This window comes from Gobio gobio (genome assembly GCF_949357685.1).
Source record: "Gobio gobio genome assembly, chromosome: 18".
Taxonomy (NCBI): Eukaryota; Metazoa; Chordata; class Actinopteri; order Cypriniformes; family Gobionidae; genus Gobio; species Gobio gobio.
In genome coordinates, this window is record NC_137111.1 from 3,103,280 (window position 1) to 3,123,450 (window position 20,171).

Here is a 20,171-nt window from a genome sequence, read left to right on the forward strand (position 1 = left end):
GTTCGTGGATGAGTCATGTTCCCACTGCAGGAACATGACCATCGCGGTTCTGCGGTCACCGCATCACAAGGTGGGCTCGAGTCCTCTGAGGATGATGACTCGGCTGTGCTGCCGCCTTCGGGCGCGCCAGCATTGCCCGAGTCAGACCCAGAGCTGACAGCCATGTTGTCTCGGGCATCCGCGAGTTTAGGGATATAGTGGAACCCTCCGCCCTGTCCCGAACGCTCGCGGCTCGATGATGAGGAGATTGCCCGGTCCTGGAAATCCCCGTTGTCTTCCCGTGATCGGTCTGCAGTCTCCTCCGCCTTCTCCACCCTTGATGGGGCCGCGGCCAAAGGGTACACTGGGGTCCCCCAGGTGGAACGTTCTGTTGCAATGCAACTGTGTCCTCAGAGCGCTTCAACCTGGCGAGGTGATCCTAAGCACCCCTCCAAAGCCTGTCGATTCACATCAACCTTGGTGGCGAAATCGCACAGAGCCGCAGGGCAGGCTGCCGCCTCTTTGCATGCCATGGCGATCCTTCAGGTCTTCCAGGCCAGGATCCTCAGGGACATGCACGAGGGTGAAGTTGATCCGGGGCTCTTAAATGAGCTGTGTGCCGCCACCAACCTCGCTCTCCGGGCGACGAAGGTGACCGCACGCTCCCTGGGTCAAGTGATGTCCACAAATGTGGTCCAGGAGCGACATTTGTGGCTAAACCTGGCCGATATGCAGGACACCGAGCGGACACGCTTCCTCGATGCCCCCATATCCCAGGCTGGCCTCTTCGGCGGAGCGGTTGAAAACTTTGCCCAACAGTTTTCAACCGCCCAGAAGCAGACTGAGGCTCTCAAACATGTACTGCCCCGGCGGCCAGCTGCTGCTTCCACCCAGCCGCCGGCACAGTCGCCTCAGCCTGCTCGCTGCCAAGGACGCCCTCCTAAGGCAGCAGCAGCTTTCACCCGGGCCGGGTCGCGGAGGAAGCCGTAGGAAGGCGTCCAAGTCCCCTCAGGCCGCCCCGCGCCCCGCTAAACGCCAGGCCAAGCGGCGCTCCTGAGACGGACGGCTCAGGGATGGGAAATTCTTTCGAGGAGATGGTAGCAGGACCACTCCTTCCCCCGGTGGAGGGCCGGGGGAAAATCCTTTGTTTAGCTGCTGGCCCCCGGGTCAGCAGCACCCTAATCTGGTCAAAGAAAGAATTAACACTCCCATCCCTGAGCCCCCAGAGTCCGGTGATGCCAGTGCGCGCCACCCACGGGTCCCGCCACTCGCATCCCACTCTGTCGCCAGCCTCCTGGCAGAGCAGACCCCAGTGGAACGCGCGTCCTTCCCTGGTCTCCTCTGTCAGGACGCAGCCGTTAACCGCACCACCACACCGGGACGCCCAACAGCCTCCCTTGTCCGGGTCGGTAACGCTGCATCGCTGTAGTCCGATTGACCCCGCTCGTACAGTCCCTGGGAGCCTGGCTTCAGATTCCAGGGCTGTCCGGCTGGGTCGAGAAGACAGTCAGGCGCGGCTGCGCGATTCAGTTCGCGCAGGTTCCTCCCTGTTTCCGGGGAGTCCACTTTACTATGGTCGGGGCCAATGCCCCTGTCATGAGAGCGGAGGTTGCCACCCTACTGGTGAAGGGTGCGATCGAACCTGTCCCTCCAGCCGAGATGAAGTCCGGGTTCTACAGCCCATACTTCATTGTACCCAAAAAGACTGGTGGGTTGAGGCCAATCCTGGACCTGCGCATCTTGAACCGTTACCTTCACAAGTTTCCGTTCAAGATGTTGACAGCGAAACGCCTTTTCGAATGCGTTCGTCCCGGCGATTGGTTTGCAGCGATCGACCTGAAGGACGCCTACTTTCATGTCTCCATCCTACCTCGACACAGACCGTTCCTACGGTTTGCTTTTGAGGGGCGGGCATACCAGTACGCGGTCCTCCCATTCGGGCTATCTCTGTCCCCTCGCGTCTTTACGAAGATTGCCGAGGCAGCCCTTGCGCCCCTACGGCAGCACGGGGTTCGCATCCTGAACTACCTCGACGACTGGCTCATACTGAGTCACTCTCGAGAGCAGGTTTGCGAACACAGAGATCTGGTTCTCCACCACTTAGCCTGTCTGGGCCTTCGGGTCAACTGGGAGAAGAGCAAACTTTGCCCCGTGCAGAGGATCTCTTTTCTCGGTGTGGAGATCGACTCGGTCGCCATGTGCGCGCAGCTTACGAGCGAGCGCGCGCAGTCTCTGCTGACTTGCCTCCGTCAAATCGAGAGCAAGAGTGCGGTTCCACTGAAACATTTTCAGAGGCTCCTGGGGCATATGGCATCTGCAGCCGCGGTAACGCCGCTCAGATTGCTACATATGAGACCGCTTCAGCACTGGCTTCGCGATCGAGTCCCGAGATGGGCATGGCGGTCTGGCACGCTCCGGGTCCAAATAACCCGGGCCTGCTTACAGACACTCACTCCGTGGTCGAACCTCAGTTTTCTACGGGCCGGCGTGTCCTTAGAACGAGCTTCCAGGCATGTTGTTGTATCAACGGATGCCTCCTCCACGGGCTGGGGTGCCATGTGCAATGGACAAGCAGCCGCGGGCTCCTGGACAGGACCCCAGCGCCTTCTGCATGTCAATTGCCTCGAGTTGCTGGCAGTACGGTTCGCCCTGCACCGCTTCCGAGCGTTGCTGAGGGGTCAACACGTACTTGTCCGGACAGACAACACGGCCACAGTAGCGTACATCAACCACCAGGGCGGTCTACGCTCCCGCCGTATGTCTCAACTCGCCCGCCATCTCGTTTTATGGAGTCAGAAGCACCTGAGGTCCCTTCGTGCTATCCACATCCCGGGGGTCCTGAACCGTGCAGCCGACGAGCTCTCACGGATTCAGCCACTTCCTGGAGAATGGAGACTCCATCCCCAGATGGTCCAGCTGATTGGGGAACAGTTCGGCGACGCACAGGTAGATCTGTTTGCCTCCCAAGACTCTTCACACATCAGCCTGTACTATTCCCTGACCGAGGGCACGCTCGGCACGGATGCACTGGCGCACAGCTGGCCCCAGGGTCTACGCTTATATGCGTTTCCCCCAGTGAGCCTTCTCGCACGGGTACTGTGCAAGATCAGGGAGGACAAGGAGCAGGTCATGTTGGTCGCCCCATATTGGCACGGCCAGACCTGGTTCTCAGAACTGCTACTCCTTGCGACAGCCCCTCCCTGGCCTATTCCTCTGAGACCGGACCTCCTCTCTCAGAGACGGGGCACCCTATGGCACCCGCGTCCAGCGCTCTGGAAGCTCCACGTGTGGCTTCTGGACGGGACGCGGCAGGTTTGAGTGGCCTGCCACCTACGGTGGCCGCCACCATCACTTCCGCTAGGGCAGAGTCTACACGACACCTCTATGCGTTGAAGTGGAACCTCTTCGTCACCTGGTGCTCTTCCCGCCAAGAAGACCCCTGGAATTGCCCGATCAGGTCCGTGCTTGAGTTTCTCCAAGAGGGGCTGGAGCGAAGGCTGTCTCCCTCCACCCTAATAGTGTATGTGGCTGCAATATCTGCCCATCACGACCTCTTGGGAGACAAAAAGGTAAGTCAGCACGACTTGATCATCAGGTTTCTGAGGGGAGCGAGGAGACTGAATCCTCCTCGCTCTCCTCTCGTTCCCTCTTGGGACCTCTCAGTAGTCCTAAGTGCTCTGCAGAGGCCTCCCTTTGAGCCTTTGCGGTCGGTTGACATTAAGTTCCTGTCAATGAAGACGGCTCTGCTGACTGCATTGGCCTCTCTTAAGAGGGTCGGGGACCTGCAGGCTTTTTCAGTTGACGAAGCGTGCCTAGTATTCGGGCCGGCTAACTCTCACGTGACCTTGAGACCCCGGCCTGGATATGTGCCCAAGGTTCCTACCACTCCCTTCAGAGATCAGGTAGTGAACCTGCAAGCGCTGCCTTTGGAGGAGGCAGACCCAGCCTTGGCATTGCTCTGTCCAGTACGCGCTCTCCGCGCTTACGTAGACATGACGCAGTGTTTCAGGACCTCAGACCAGCTCTTTGTCTGTTATGGTGGAGAGCGGAAGGGAAGTGCTCTCTCAAAGCAGAGGTTGTCTCACTGGATAGTGGACACCATTGTTTTGGCTTACCAGCAGCAAGGTCGACCATGTCCCCTTGGGTGAGGGCACACTCCACCCGGAGTGTGGCCTCCTCTTGGGCTCTAGCGCATGGCGCCTCGCTAACAGACATCTGCAGAGCTGCAGGCTGGGCGACACCCAACACATTCGCCAGATTCTACAATCTCCGAGTGGAGCCAGTGTCCGACTATGTACTCGCCCCCCCGAGGGGCCGGTAATGGACCAGGTTCTAGGTGTCTTCGCTTGCTCGCCACTCCACTCCACGGACTGGATACGTGCGATATTCTCCTCAGGTGAGCTCCCCGAGAGCCCTGAGCTCCTCCAGCACTGTCAACGCCGACATCAGTTCAGTCTGCCCTTTCGAGCCCAGACCCTCATGTCCGGCCAGGTGCCCCATGTGCATGGTTCCCCTCCGGCGACCCCACACGAGTATTCCCACTGTAAGCCTCCTCAGTGAGCAGGTGTCTTTCCCTTGGCAAGCCCCTGCCACCCCTAGGGTTAAAAATCCACCTTCGGCTGGTACCCTAGAGTTTCCCATATGCAGCCCTCAGCGGGTCATATGTGTACTCTCTAAGTCCTCCCCACGGGTAGGCATTATTGGCATTCCCTCACTGGGATATGCTTCCCAGTGCACCTTGGTAATCCTGTGATAAGTGGGAGTCCTACGGCCTTAAGTGGCGGGATCTCACACTTACGCAGGGCACTGGATGACAGCTGAGTGGCGCGGTTATACTGGAACCCCCATTCGTCAGTCACTGACGTACGTCGTAGTGACTGAACGAAAGGGAACGTCTCGGTTACGTATGTAACCCTCGTTCCCTGAGGAGGGAACGGAGACGTACGTTCCTTAGCCACGTCAGCTGTGCTGCTGGAACGCGGAGTTCAGATCTTGGCTCCGCAGCAGGTAAACATAATGCGATGTTGCCAGCGTACTTCCTTATATACCCACGCAGTGGGGCGGAGTTACGCATGCAAATTCCGCATGCCCATGGCATTGGCACGCCATTGGGCGCTGTTAAACACCTCGAAGGTAATTGGCTTCTAGGCGAAACCCCCATTCGTCATTCACTAACGTACGTCTCCGTTCCCTCCTCAGGGAACGAGGGTTACATACGTAACCGAGACGTTTTCTCCAGAATGGCTATACAGCTGAATAATATTATGCTGCATTATTTTGCTGTTTAACACTGTGAAGCTGCTGTGAAACAATCTGCATTGTTAAAAGCGCTATATAAATAAGGTTAACTTGACTTTGAATCATTTTAACGACTGGTTAGAAGAACTGATCTGTCCAACACTGACCTCAGTTTAATCATTTACTCTGAAATGAGAACACAGGTGTGCCCAATTTAGCGAGAGTGGATAGTGAGAGTTAGTTTTAATTATCCACAGTCTTATTTCTGTTGACAATGTGTAGTAAAATAAACAGCCTAAAATCATTCAGACTGGAGTGAGGTGAAACCAGAACAAAGTTGTTGTTAGCTGGCTGATCATTTTATAAATTTGTATATGGCAGGAAATTAGGCTATTTGTTCTTTTTTTTTTTATATACTATACTTTATAATAATTATATACCAAAACAATTATCTGTAAATAGAGTAAAAATCAGGAACAAAAACAAACATCGAGGTATCAAAATGAGATAAGCAAACATTACAAACGGTTTCTTTGGATTTATTTTAAATGTATTGTCAGTATTGTGCTCACAGATTGTGGGTAGGGTACTTTTTACTGTGTGTGTGTGTGTGTGTGTGTGTGTGTGTGTGTGTGTGTGTGTGTGTGTGTGTGTGTGTGTGTGTGTGTGTGTGTGTGTGTGTGTGTGTGTGTGTGTGTGTGTGTGTGTGTGTGTGTGTGTGTGTGTGTGCCTGAACCCCTGCACTGGTTGGATAAACAGCTGTGTGAGTCACATGGGTCGGGCCGGGTTTGCTCCAGCATGTTTTGATAGCAGCTCACGAGTTCACACTTGCACATCATTAAGGAGAGAGTCCAGGTTCTGAGCTGTGGTTCAGGTTCAGGTTCTGAGCTGTGGTTCAGGTTCTGAGCTGTGGTTCAGGTTCTGAGCTGTGGTTCAGGTTCAGGTTCTGAGCTGTGGTTCAGGTTCTGAGCTGTGGTTCAGGTTCTGAGCTGTGCTTCAGGTTCTGAGCTGTGGTTCAGGTTCAGGTTCTGAGCTGTGGTTCAGGTTCTGAGCTGTGCTTCAGGTTCTGAGCTGTGGTTCAGGTTCAGGTTCTGAGCTGTGGTTCAGGTTCTGAGCTGTGGTTCAGGTTCTGAGCTGTGGTTCAGGTTCTGAGCTGTGGTTCAGGTTCTGAGCTGTGGTTCAGGTTCAGGTTCTGAGCTGTGGTTCAGGTTCAGGTTCTGAGCTGTGGTTCAGGTTCTGAGCTGTGCTTCAGGTTCAGGTTCTGAGCTGTGGTTCAGGTTCAGGTTCTGAGCTGTGGTTCAGGTTCAGGTTCTGAGCTGTGGTTCAGGTTCAGGTTCTGAGCTGTGGTTCAGGTTCTGAGCTGTGGTTCAGGTTCAGGTTCTGAGCTGTGGTTCAGGTTCTGAGCTGTGGTTCAGGTTCAGGTTCTGAGCTGTGGTTCAGGTTCAGGTTCTGAGCTGTGCTTCAGGTTCAGGTTCTGAGCTGTGGTTCAGGTTCAGGTTCTGAGCTGTGCTTCAGGTTCAGGTTCTGAGCTGTGGTTCAGGTTCTGAGCTGTGGTTCAGGTTCAGGTTCAGAGCACTTCCTCCCATCAGGTCTGCACAGTTACAGGAATTTTTCAGGCTGGAAACTTTCCGTGGAATAACGGGAATTACTGAGAATATGCAGGTTAGCCTTTAACAGGGAACTTGAACGTAGTAAAAATCTTGCAGAATAATCTCAGTTAAAAAATCCAGATCGAGTGCACTTTCAGTTTCACACATCCCTCCATCACATCTGATCATAACTCCAGTGTAGATCAGCTGTTCACACTCACACACACACACACACACACACACACACACACACACACACACACACACACACACACACACACACTCATGTTTGTTTTTGTGAAATGTGAGGACATTCCATAGGCGTAATGGTTTTTATACCGTACAAATCGTATTTTCTATCCCCTTACACTGCCCCTAAACCTACCCATCACACACACACACACACACACACACACACACACACACACACACACACACACACACACACACACACACACACACACACTGCCCCTAAACATACCCATCACACTCACACACACACAAACACACACACACACACACACACTGCCCCTAAACATACCCATCACACACACACACACACACACACACACTGCCCCTAAACATACCCATCACACTCACACACACACACACACACACACACACACACTGCCCCTAAACATACCCATCACACTCACACACACACACACACACACACACACTGCCCCTAAACATACCCATCACACACACACACACACACACACACACACACACACACACACACACACACACACACACACACACACACACACACACACACACACACACACACACACACCACACACACACTGCCCCTAAACATACCCATCACACTCACACACACACACACACACACACACACACACACTGCCCCTAAACCTACCCATCACACACACACACACACACACACACACACACACACACACACACACACACACACACACACACTGCCCCTGCCCCTAAACCTACCCATCACACACACACACACACACACACACACACACACACACACACACACACACACACACACACACACACACACACACACACACACACACACACTGCCCCTGCCCCTAAACCTACCCATCACACACACACACACACACACACACACACACACACACACACACACACACTGCCCCTAAACCTACCCATCACACACACACACACACACACACACACACACTGCCCCTAAACCTACCCCTCACAGGAGACTGTGCAGTTCACTTTCTGTGAAAAAAAACTCATTCTGTGTGATTTATAAGCATTTTGAAAAGTGAGGACATGGGGAACGTCCTCATATTTCACCCTCTTTTTGTAAAACCCATGTCATTATACACATTTGTGTCCTGATATTTCACAAAAACATGCCCACACACACAAACACACATATACTCCAGTGTAGATCAGCTGTTCACACTCACTCACACACACTCTCACACACACACACACACACACACACACACACACACACACACACACACACACACACACACACACACACACACACACACACACACACACACACACACACACACACACACACACACACACACACACACACACACACACACTCCAGTGTAGATCAGCTGTTCTCTGTGTGAATATATACTAAAGTGGCATTTATTCCTGTTTCCAACACTGATAAAAATCCTCATATCGGAATGATTTCTGAAGGATCATGTGACACTGAAATAAATAACACGTTTTTTTTGCGCAAACAAAGCACTCGCATTGCTTCACTAAACTCCCCCACTGGAGTCACATGATTCCTGTAATGTCTCCACTGCCTCTGGGGCTTGAATGGTAGTTGTGTAGCCTGTCAATGGAGGGACGGGAAGCATCAGATCTTCATCTGGGTCTGAAGATGAACGAATGTCTGACGGTTTGGAACGACATGGCGGCGAGTAAATGATGATTTATATTTTTGGGAGAATTAACCCTTTAAGTTGGCAGAGGAGGAAGTATCCTACCATTCATTATTTCATCTGGAAGTAATATGTGTATTTGGTAGAGTGTTATACATCATTTTGAATTCAAGAATTGTTTTAGGCTGTTTTAGCATTGTTGCGGTGAGACTGTGCCATTTAGAGACAAGACAGCGCTTCAGTGCTTCTCCAACTCACTGAAGAACCCGTTTGACTCCAGATCCGGCTCATGACTTTATTTGCTTTAGCTCCAGGCAAACTCAAGTGCTTGAAAACAACGGTCAATGTTCAATGTTCTTAAAATGGTTAAATTAACTGGTGTGGGTCCCAGTGTTTAAGGGCTGCACGATTTGGCGAAAATATCTAATTGCGATTATTCTGGTTAAAATTGCGTTTTTTTTTTTTTAACAAATGAAAAGTGTTTGTGTATAACATTTTGTGTTTATATATTAATATGATAATAATAATTATGATTATTATTATTGCTCAATAAAAATATTGAACAAAATAAGAAATATTACTATTACAATAACATTTTCATTATTAAAAATAGAGTATTTAAGAATAAATATAACAATATAATACTACTACTACTACTAGTAATAATAATAATAATTTTTATATTTGACAGAAAATTTATTTTACAAAAAAAAAACTGCTGGGTTACCTGTTAATATGCAGACAGCCTGACTAAAAATCATTAGGAAGGTCTAAGGATTTATTGTAAAATTATTATTATAAAAATCTGTGCTTTTTATCTGTGATATCAATTTCTTAAAGTCTATGTCTTTAATAATGAGCCTGTGGGGAAGAAAACGCCTGTATATTTAAGAAAAACATATGGATTGTCATATAAATTTATTTAGAGAGAAGTATTTTTCTCATTTGTTACCGCATTCAGATATTGTGTGCCATTGCGATATGTATATCGCGATATGTACATTTGCGATATTTCGATATATTGTGCAGCCCTAATTTAAAGCCTTAAAGTCCCACTGAAGTGCCTTGAAACCCACAGCATTATTAAATGTGCTGATGTCATTTCCCCTGAAATGGCTCCACCTGTGAGCAGCTCCTCCCCTTTTTTGAAACAGCCAATAGCGTTTCGTTAATACCACAGTTTGACTAGAGCCGTTCTGTTTGGTAAAGCCAGAGTTTCCTCCTAAAGTCTGCGATGATGTCATCAAAATCTGTGATCCATTTTGTGAGTCTGTAATTTTTGAATGCTTATATCTCCTAAATGCTGTTTTGGAACACACCAGATTATTGATAACCTTAAGGCTAACATAGTCATACTAAAAGCTAAAAAACTTCCATTTTGATTTCAGGGGGGCTTTAAAGTTCTGCATAATTAAGGGCGTGGCCACTTTGAGTGACAGGTGGATTGCCGTTTGTCTGCTGTCTGCATGCAAAGATTCGTGATCCAACTTCATATCCAGAACACGCAAGTACGCCACTTTATAATGTGTGTGTTTGCAAGTGGCCTTTGTGAATGTGCTGGTTAGGACGCTACACCGTGGCTAAAGCTAGCATTCACAGAGCTGGTTATTTTTAAACGCTCAAAAATAAAACGAATGACATCTCTGATCTCTGTGAGTGGTACCTTTAGCCACGGCGTAGCGTCCTAACCAGCACATTCACAAAATATAACGTGCAATACTTACATGTTCTGAAAATGAAGTGTGTAACAGTTGGTATTGATCCATCTCTGTGAATTATATTCGCTGTGTGAGGCTCTGCCCTATTCTTGAAAGCAGCTCATTTGCATTTAAAGAGACACACACATCAAAATGTTTCAAAACATCCTAAAATAAAGAATCTGTGGTGTGAAAAGGGCATTATAGGACCCCTATAACTATTTATATTTTTCTCACATAGTATAAATGGTTCTTCATACTTAATAAATATATAGCTACTTTATAATATTGAACCGTTCGGTACGGCATTCAAGGTTCAATACGCGCTTATGAATTGCGTTTTTTTTTATATGAATTTTTATGAAAATTTTATGAATTTTCGTTTTTGCATTTAATTAATTATTTGTCTACAAATTCTATCACTTGCCTCCATCCCAATACTGAACAACGCGACACACATTCACATCACACGTTAGTGGTGGAGTTATACTCACGGAATTCACAATCACCAAAGTTCATTATTTGCATGCGTTTTAAAGCCTTGCCGGTTAAACATGCGCTTTTCCGAATGCGCGCACTAAACGCCTGTCAAACACACGATTACTGGACTAATTAAGTTAGTCGTCTTACTTTGCTAATACTGTCAAATACACACAAGGTTAACATAAACACAGTCGGTTATGTCTAAAGTGAAAGTAAAATCGGTGTGTGTGTATATTAGATGCGCGCAGGTCTTTAATTGACAGCGGCGCAGCCTATAGTGAACACGCTGGTCTTAAAGGGACAGTTCACCTCTAAAATTATGTCATTATTTACCCACTCTAATATTGTTCCAAACCTGTATTCATTTCTAAATTACAGAATTTTCATTTTTGAGTGAAATATCCCTTTAGTGTTAATACAACAACAAAAGACAAAGAGAAAATCACTCACTGCTCTTGACTGAAGAACTAATACAGCAGCTTTAATAAGAATCAGTGTATATTTTATAGTGAAGTCTATGTAGTGTTTTATTTTTACATTTATTAATTCAATTTCATACTTAAATGCTGCTGTACATCTCTGAGCTGCCAGAGTAAATCTTTATATATATTTATATTATATTTTACAATACACTGGGAATGTGTACAAGTAAAGTTTTAAGTTTAAGTAAGGTTTTTCAATTCTTTTAAGTAAAATAAAGAAAGAGTATTGTAATAAAAAAGTCTTTTTTTCTCCTTAACCTCTTGCTGTTCCTGTCGCCGAAGAATAGAATGGCAAAAAACACTTTTTTTGCGAACCGAAAACCGTGGTTAAAAACCGACCGTGCACTAACTGTATTGTTGCATCCCTAATAGCTACCATTATATTTTAGAAAAGGCGATTGTCATATTTGGGGGGGATCAAAGAGTTAACAAATACTTGAACTACTGAGAGCGATCTGGCTTTGTAAACATGAAGTGGAGGAATATCTTACCATCGGTAGTCTGCGTCCTGGAACGCTGGGGAAGTCATGGTGCTCGTTGTGGTACCCGACGTTGAAGGTCAGCAGGTTGAGGGACCCATAGTACGAGTAGGTCTCATGGCCTTTGAGGAACATGTAATGTTCTGCAATGAAGTGTCCTGAGATGGGATGGAGACCCATTCCTAGCAATGAGCCCATCATCATGTAGACCAAGGGCTTGGCCCCCCAGAACCAGTAGAGGAGGGCGTTGAACGCGAGCTGGATGGCCGTGTTGATGACCTCTAGGTGGCTGATGGGTTTGGGGTTGATGTAGAGGGGTCGCACAGCGTAGAACAGCGGCTGGAACATTATCCAGATGAGCTTGCGCAAACGCGTGCTAAAGAACCAGCCCTCGAAGTCGGTCGGGATGTCGACGTCCACGCCATCTCCGCCCAAGTAGCGATGGTGGTCCAGGTGGTAGCGCTTAAACGATGCCGAGTACGGCAACCCAATGGGCAGATTGGCAAAGATGGCAAACCAGCGGTTCAGCTTGGCGCGGTTGTTGCCGAAGGCGGTGTTGTGAGAGATCTCGTGAATGGCTAGCGTCATTGAATGGTTTATGCAACTCCCAAACGCATACGTCCAGAACAAGACCCATTTCCAGGACAGGTCCTTCACCAGATAGAAGGCCCAAAACTGGACCGCAACCATCGTACAGACGATCCATTTCAGTCTGGGGTCGGGTCCCATCAGAGACTTGATCTCTGGGTATTTAGCTGCCAAAAAAAAAAAGACAACACGTTGTCAAAGAGTGTAGAAGCCCAAGAGGCGAAACTCAATAGACAGTTGCCCCCATGACGAACTGAAGGAAAACGCCGAAAAATAATGGAAGTCAATGGCACTGAACCAACTTAACATAACAAAAACTTAACATAACGTAATGTTTTCTCGCCGTCATATCTAAATATGAAAACAATTTAAAATATATTAATGAGGATGACCGACGCTAAATGACAGAAAATGTTACGTCTATGTGTTGGTTATGCATGGCCTAATTACCCTTAGGAAAATAGTATTTTGGGACAAAATATTACTATAAGCAGGGCTGGACATTAAGCCGGTTCACATTCATTTTTTTCATAAATATAATCTATTCTGAAGCAATATTCTCACCAGTGTTCAATCAGCTTTTAAATATTTATATATGCATATTTGTGATATTTTTACCTTTTTATAAAGGCCATTTTTCCACAATCTTATTAAATATAGGCTATGCTTCAGCTTTCCTTTTATATTCTTAAATTTGATCTATAAATTAAATTAGAATAAGACATTATAGGCTGTTACCAATCAAATTAAATCATTTACACTGAAAAATTACAACTGCATTAAATAATGTTATGAGATTATTTTAAATATTTTTCAATATACAAATAAGAAATGTTGGAAAGATGAAAGTAAAGCACCAGTAGGTGGCAGCAGGTGACCGTCTGAATGAGCGAATCATTGAGTCGATTCAGTGAAACGGCTGATTCATTCCTGAATTTGGCGGTCGTTTACTTTACTGTCTATGGTCGTATATGAATAGGCCATTGAATCTTTGATTCAACCGATTCATTTAAACGCTGAATCATTCACTAACCCACACTGTTGCTGTGAGAGGCGTTATGGTTCTGCTGTGATCTTTGTTTGGCTAAATATTTTCGCTACTGAAATAGAACAAAATCAGTCCATATTGCTTCTAAAATGTAAGTGATTTAATGTTAATAATTGTTTCTGGAACTGGCGTATGAAATCAGTGTCATTTTCAGTTATGATGGTATTCAGGAAAACACACTCTTGTTAGTGTGATGTTGCTTAACTGTATCATATGTTATAAATATAAAAACTGCACAATTTTAACCGTGTGTGTTAACTGAGTTTCTGTGTGTGAGCGCCGCTCATTTGTTTTGGATTTTCTCCTTGAGAGTCTGAGCCTCAACAGCTCAACCTTATTAACGTCAGTTAGTTTTATATTATTATCCACTATCCATCTCCACTTACACTGATGCACAATCATTATTGCACTTTGCTGATTCCCTGGTTATTTTTTGTTTTGACGTTTTACTCAGGACACTTGTCCGACGGGAAAGTAAAATTATTTTTCACTTGCCCCTTCAAAAAATCCACTTGTGCGGACAAGCGTTAATGTCCAGCCCTGTATAAGACTACTATAGAAATACTATAGCGGCTCTAGGATATTAGAGGTATTACAGAACATAACATACTTCTGTGATGTTCTGTAATACCTCTATAATATTTTAAGTCTTATCGTACTTCTATAGTATGTCCCAAATTACTATAGTATCCCTATAAGATTACTATAATATTTTGTCCCAAAATACTATAAGATTCCTATAGCAGTTTTTCGTAAGGGTAAGCCCCCCACCGAATCGGCCTACCACTTACAGTTTGCAAAGATACAATTATAAAATGACTGCATATCTTTAATCTATCAATATTTATGTTCTATTATGCATTTTCCTTGTTATATGAATAACAGAAATTCATGAAATAATATATAAGCAGACACACAGTAATAAGATATTTATTCAAATGTTGATTTTGAAATTAGTGAACATTAGGGCTGGGCGATATGTGAATTTTTTTGGGGGGGATAATCGCCTTCAAAAATATCGCGATATCTGATAATATCGTCTACTCCGCACTGACCACGCGCGCCATTTCTCATGTCTGTGTCAAAATTTTCCAGGCATAAAATGGAGGACAACGGCTTAATATCCAAGAAAAGATGCACACCGGCAATTTGGCAGTATTATGGATTTAAAACCAAATGCAAATGGTGAACCAGCGGATCCAACAGAGGCTGTGCAAAAAAAAAGCCCCGGGTATACTTCACTCACCGCGCCCGGACGCGTCACGCGCGCAGCCCTGTCGCGCGTCTTTCAAAGTATACTACACAACGGATGCGCGCGGAGGATCGCGTTCGACACATGCGCAGTAAAAAAGTGTCTATGCTCCACCAGACATCGGAGGGCAGCACTGAGTCCTGTCATCAACGGGACATTCGCTGGGCATGATCGGAGAAGAACTGTAGTGCATCCACCATTGCTACAAAGTTTGGAAGAAACACTGAAGAATAAAAAATTTTCCGAGTAGGGCTGCAACGACGCGTCGATGACGTCGACTACGAAAATACGTCGACGTGTGTGAAATGCGTCGACGCGTCGGCGGCACATTATTTACGTTCTAGAATGGAACAGAAGATCTAGAATAATGGCAGCTTCTGCTCCCGGGCATAGTGAAAATTATCATTTATCATATAAAGCCAGACCGCGACATTCAAAAGTGTGGGAGTACTTTAAACAGAAGCAGAGTAAAACTGTGCTTTGTTCGCTCTGTAACGCCGGTTTCACACTGCGCGCGCAGGCAGAGCAGGTGCTGTGCGCGTGGAGAGCGGGAGCTTTCACACTGCAGTCAGTGTTGCCACGTCCGCTTTTTTCCGCGGAATTGGGCTACTTCTACACTGTTGCCGCGGGCTGTGTCTCATGTCCGCGGGTTGAAGCAAAAAAACACACATATTCAACCCCCCGAACGCGATGTTTACCAGAGAACCTCCCCGAAACGCGATTGGGCTTGTTTTGGGCTTGTTTTGAGTAACAAATGGGTGGGTTTTGTTGTGTAAACCTGGCAACCCTGCTGCCAGTGTTCTCTCGCGCAGCTGAACCGTGGCGCGTGTATTGCAACAGACGGTCACATTTTCCGGTGTTCACTCCGACCCCAGTACGTCTCGTGCTTTTATTTATTATGGGCTGCATATATCTCCTGTTAATGCGACCTGGTTCCGCTCTGTCCCAAACACATATGCATAATAACATGCTGTATATAGGTAGTTTACATGATTAAAGTAACATTAAAGTTAAGATATGCCTCTAGCTTTAATCATTTAAATGTGTCTTTGAAGTTTGGGCAAAAACTTCTGGCAGCTTTAGTCGTTGTTTATGCACATGTATCTTCAAAATAGACGACTAGTTATAAATTAAAACTATGCTGAAAGCTCCTGTATGTGAACCTTTTGCAGATAAATACAAGTGCATTTTCGTTTACTATTGACACAAATCAATAAGTAAATCATACTCAACTACTAGCCTATAGTAAACAACTTTTCCTAATTAGGCCTACTCTGTATACATTTTATGATGGATAGTATCATTATATATTATGTTTAAAAAGCTTCTTGTGTTCATATATTTCATTATAAAATGGCATACTATGTACACTACCTTTCCTGAAATACAATTAATATTGTCATCATTCATTGATTTCATGTTAAAATAATATACAAATTCACTACCCTCTTTGAAATACAATAATCAGTAAAAAAGAATCATAAGATTAATCTGGAAAAATAATCGTTAGATTAGTCGACTAATCGAAAAAATAATCGTTAGATTAGTCGACAGAAAAAATAATCGTTAGTTGCAGCTCTACCTCCGAGTGACGAAAATTACGTCATGCGGGCGGTGCACGAACACGGACGGCCGAAGTATACCCGGGCCTTTAGTCTTGTGGACCAGGCAGAATACTGGTCCATGCTTCAAACTTTTGACCGGCAGTATGAAGTACCCAGTCGGAATTATTTCTCAAGAACAGCTATTCCAGAGCTGTATAATACAGAGAAAACTGAGGTTATGACTAACATCAGTAGCGCGGATTACGCCGCTCTTACGACGGATATGTGGTCGAGCAGCAATACGATGACACCTTACATGTCAATTACTGCTCATTACATAGACAAAAACTGGGTCAAACTGCCTCGGAACGATTTATGTGCCTGAGAGCCACACAGCAGATTATTTGGCAGATAGTCTCTTGGAGAGTGTAGGGCGTTTTCACACCTGAAAGTCCGCACCGAGGTCCGAACCGAAATGTTTTGATACATTTTATACATTGGGTTAGTTTTGGTTTGGTTTCACATTGCCATTACACGAGTGCTCTAAAGAACTGAACATGACACACTTGCGTCCACAGGGCTCTACGCTAACTTTTTTCTTGAGGAGCACTTGTGCTCTTAATTAAAAAAAATTAGGAGCAGTCAAAAATTTAGGAGCACTTTCTGATCAATAACACGTTTTCCAATTATAACTTTCCCATTACAGGATGATCTTTGTCCCTTTAAATTAATGTCCAGGGGCATTTTTACCATTAGAAGAGCAATGTTTTCTAATCTTATATTAAATGTATGCACCATCTTTGGTCAATTTCTTCATTTAAAATAGAAAAGTTTTTTTTTATTAAATGTTAATTTAAACAATAAATTCAGTTAGAGCAATAAGACACAACCAGACTGTTACCAATCAAATTAAATCCTCATCAAAAGTAGAAGTGGCGCAGAAGCTCTATCTGAAATGGTGTTTAGATACATTTACATGCAGCTCATGGGTAAATAATGTTGTATAAATGTTTTAAATATAAGTTTTTGAATTTAGAAATAGGCTATGTACAAGTTAAACTTAAACTTTGTTAAAATATTTATATTTTAAATAAAAAGTCCATGCAAAGTATAAATATGAAAATAAAACAGCCAGTAGGGGGCGTCAAGTCTATGTGGGAGTGATTGATTCAGTCGTTCAAACGCAGATTCATTCGATCGAACCGCTTGGAGATGCGCAACTGGTGTTGTTTTGATTTTCACAAAATAAACAGTATTGTGGCTAAAACGTTGTTACTTAATATCAACTTGTCTATTGGACTTTTGTACAAGATCAGTATCACATTTGCAATCATGCCAATACTCGGAGCAATAGCAGTCCGTAACTGTTGGCGCTCTGGCGCTAATAACAGAACTGCGAGCGTCTTGCGGAAGAACAGCCGGATCTACTTCTCTCTGTGTGTGTCTATGGCGAGTCACGCAGGGACTGTGATCCTCCACAGCGCTGCGAACCAAACTGGAATAGTCAGAATAGAAACACTTATTATATGTGTACCGTAGTGATTCAGGGTAAGATAAAAACACGGTTTGGAAAATGGATTCATGATGTACTCACTCATATGCATCTAGTCATTTTTAAACACAATAAATGTTATGGACTGCAGCTGATAAAGATTAAATCAAGAACTCATACAGGAGCGTTTTTAAATTATTTTTTATTAATTCATTTTTGGTGGCATTTTTGCCCCAAGCCCCAGTTAATTTCCGACCTTGTTTATGATAATCCAAATGTGGTATTTCTAGTTAAGTTTGGCTGCAAAGAAACATCAGCGCGAGGCGTCTGGTAAGTGCATGGCCGCGTCACACCCGTTTCACTCATAGACCGCGGTTTCACCATTTAATCTGTGAAGTGTAGTCCGTCGCACACGTTTTTTGCACATGCTCCGCGGACAGAAGGCATGAAAAGCAGTTGATTGCAGCACGAAATGTAACAGTTGCTCAGTCAGTCAGTGTTTGTAGTTTTTATTCCGATTTATACATCTATTCATGAGAAGCGATCGGGTCACTCGCACCGGTGCGCCTAAATATTTTTCGCAGTCGCACGCAGTAATTTTCAGGAGCAAATGCGCCTAAAATGGTCGCTATGTAGAGCCCTGATCCACTCGTCTTCATCTCTGTGTGCGGCAACTGGACATTGATTGGTTTGTAAACGGATGCGTCTTTGACAAGCGTGAATGAACGGACGCATATCACCGCCACTATTGAAAGGTGCGCATTGCTGGACTACTTTCTTTTCGTTGCGTTTAAAAGTGGACAATTCAAGCTTTATATACACATATTTCTCATGTTTGTGAGACGAGTATCTGCTGAGTTTGGGTTTATTTGAGACTCCAGTTCATGTGTAAAGCATGTGATCGCTCCCGCGATTATTGTCTGCTATAGACTATTTGCTTCTTATTTATTAAATCCAGGCAATTGTCTGATTAAACGTTGATTAAAATTAAGATACCATTTATACAAAACGAAATTCACTTTAAAGAAGGGTTTTCTAAGCAAAATCATGCAAAATTTCGTGTCTAGAAACCTGCGTTAGATTGTTGCGTTAATGTTTTATAAATGCATAGGTTCAATTAAATAACGTGGTGTTTAGATTAGGCTATATTTTATTTCTGAGAACTAGCCTAATGTATTTTTAAAAAATGAAATCATATTTGTTTTAATTGTGAATTATAATTTAGATTTTTTTATGATTTTAATGATTTTTAAAAAAATGCATGGCAACTGCTAAGACATGCATGCAAACCACAGTTAGCCTACGTTTTATAGGTTCAATTAAATAACGAGATATTTGGATTATATTTTATTTTTACGGTGTCTAATTAAAAAAAATAAAATCAATTGTTTTAATTTTGAATGATGATTTAGTTTTTTTAAGATTTTACTGATGATTTTAAAAAATGCATTTATGATTGTCATACGCAACTGTTAAGACATGCTGGGTAAACCACATTTACGGTGTTTTACAGATCACCTGCATAAAGTTATTTTAAGGTGATGTTTGTTTACCCATATTTAGATTTTTTTTTTTTAAACGTTTTGAATATGTTACTGATAAAAGCAATTTGTCTAAATGATTGAATATCGTTCGCATTGTGTCCTGAATAAAATATTTTTTTTTCAAAGGTTTCGCTCTCTCATTTTATTTTTAGCGTTAGTATTTTAAATGTTTTCCAGGTTTACATGTTTGATTAATATTTGTATTATTAATAGGCTATTCTATTTATAATTTAATTGCCAATAATATTTTGAGCTGTTTAAAACATTTAGCCAAGCCAACCTATGTCTAGTTAATTTGTAACGTGCTTCTCTTTGCGCACAACCACAACCAACATCTTATCCATATACTTCAATGTTTTGCTTTAACACATAATAGCTACTGTAGCTATGCATCAAAAACACTAAAAAGGTAAGTGTATGGTCACTACTAAGCTATTTTATAATGTATTTGGCAACGCAATGTCCTGTGAGTTTATCAGTCGTCATTTTTACGATACTGTCGATTATCGTCTGATAACACTGACTGTTATCGATATCGAGATATTTGCGAGACATCGTCGATATACCATAATATCGTCATATCGCCCAGCCCTAGTGAACATCACCATATATATGATTTGGAAAAATAAATAAAATAATAAATGAACATTTCTAAAGACAGTTAATCTTTTACATAGAATATCACAAAAATATGAACTTGTTTTTCAACATCTTCAGTGAAAGTGCACACAGTGAAATGCAATTTATTGCAGAACACTGCTTGTGTTTTGACCACTTGCTCATCTTCACAGTTGTGAGGCTCGCTAACAATTTCAGCAGCTTTCAGTCCATAATGGCGGCCGCGCCTCCACAGCGCCATCTACAGACTGTTACCCATAATGTGGCGTTCAC

At 44.4% G+C, this 20,171-nt stretch overlaps 1 protein-coding gene across 1 annotated transcript in view; it reads right to left on the bottom strand.

The window, feature by feature from the left end:
• Nucleotides 1–12,562, bottom strand: part of degs1 (delta(4)-desaturase, sphingolipid 1) — a 13,850-nt gene extending 1,288 nt beyond the window's left edge. The window contains exon 1 of the mRNA XM_079842403.1: nucleotides 11,825–12,562. Coding sequence (XP_079698529.1) covers nucleotides 11,825–12,541 — 717 coding nt within the window. The 5' untranslated portion in view covers nucleotides 12,542–12,562. The remainder of the gene's footprint in view (nucleotides 1–11,824) is intronic.
• Nucleotides 12,563–20,171: the final 7,609 nt, after the last annotated feature.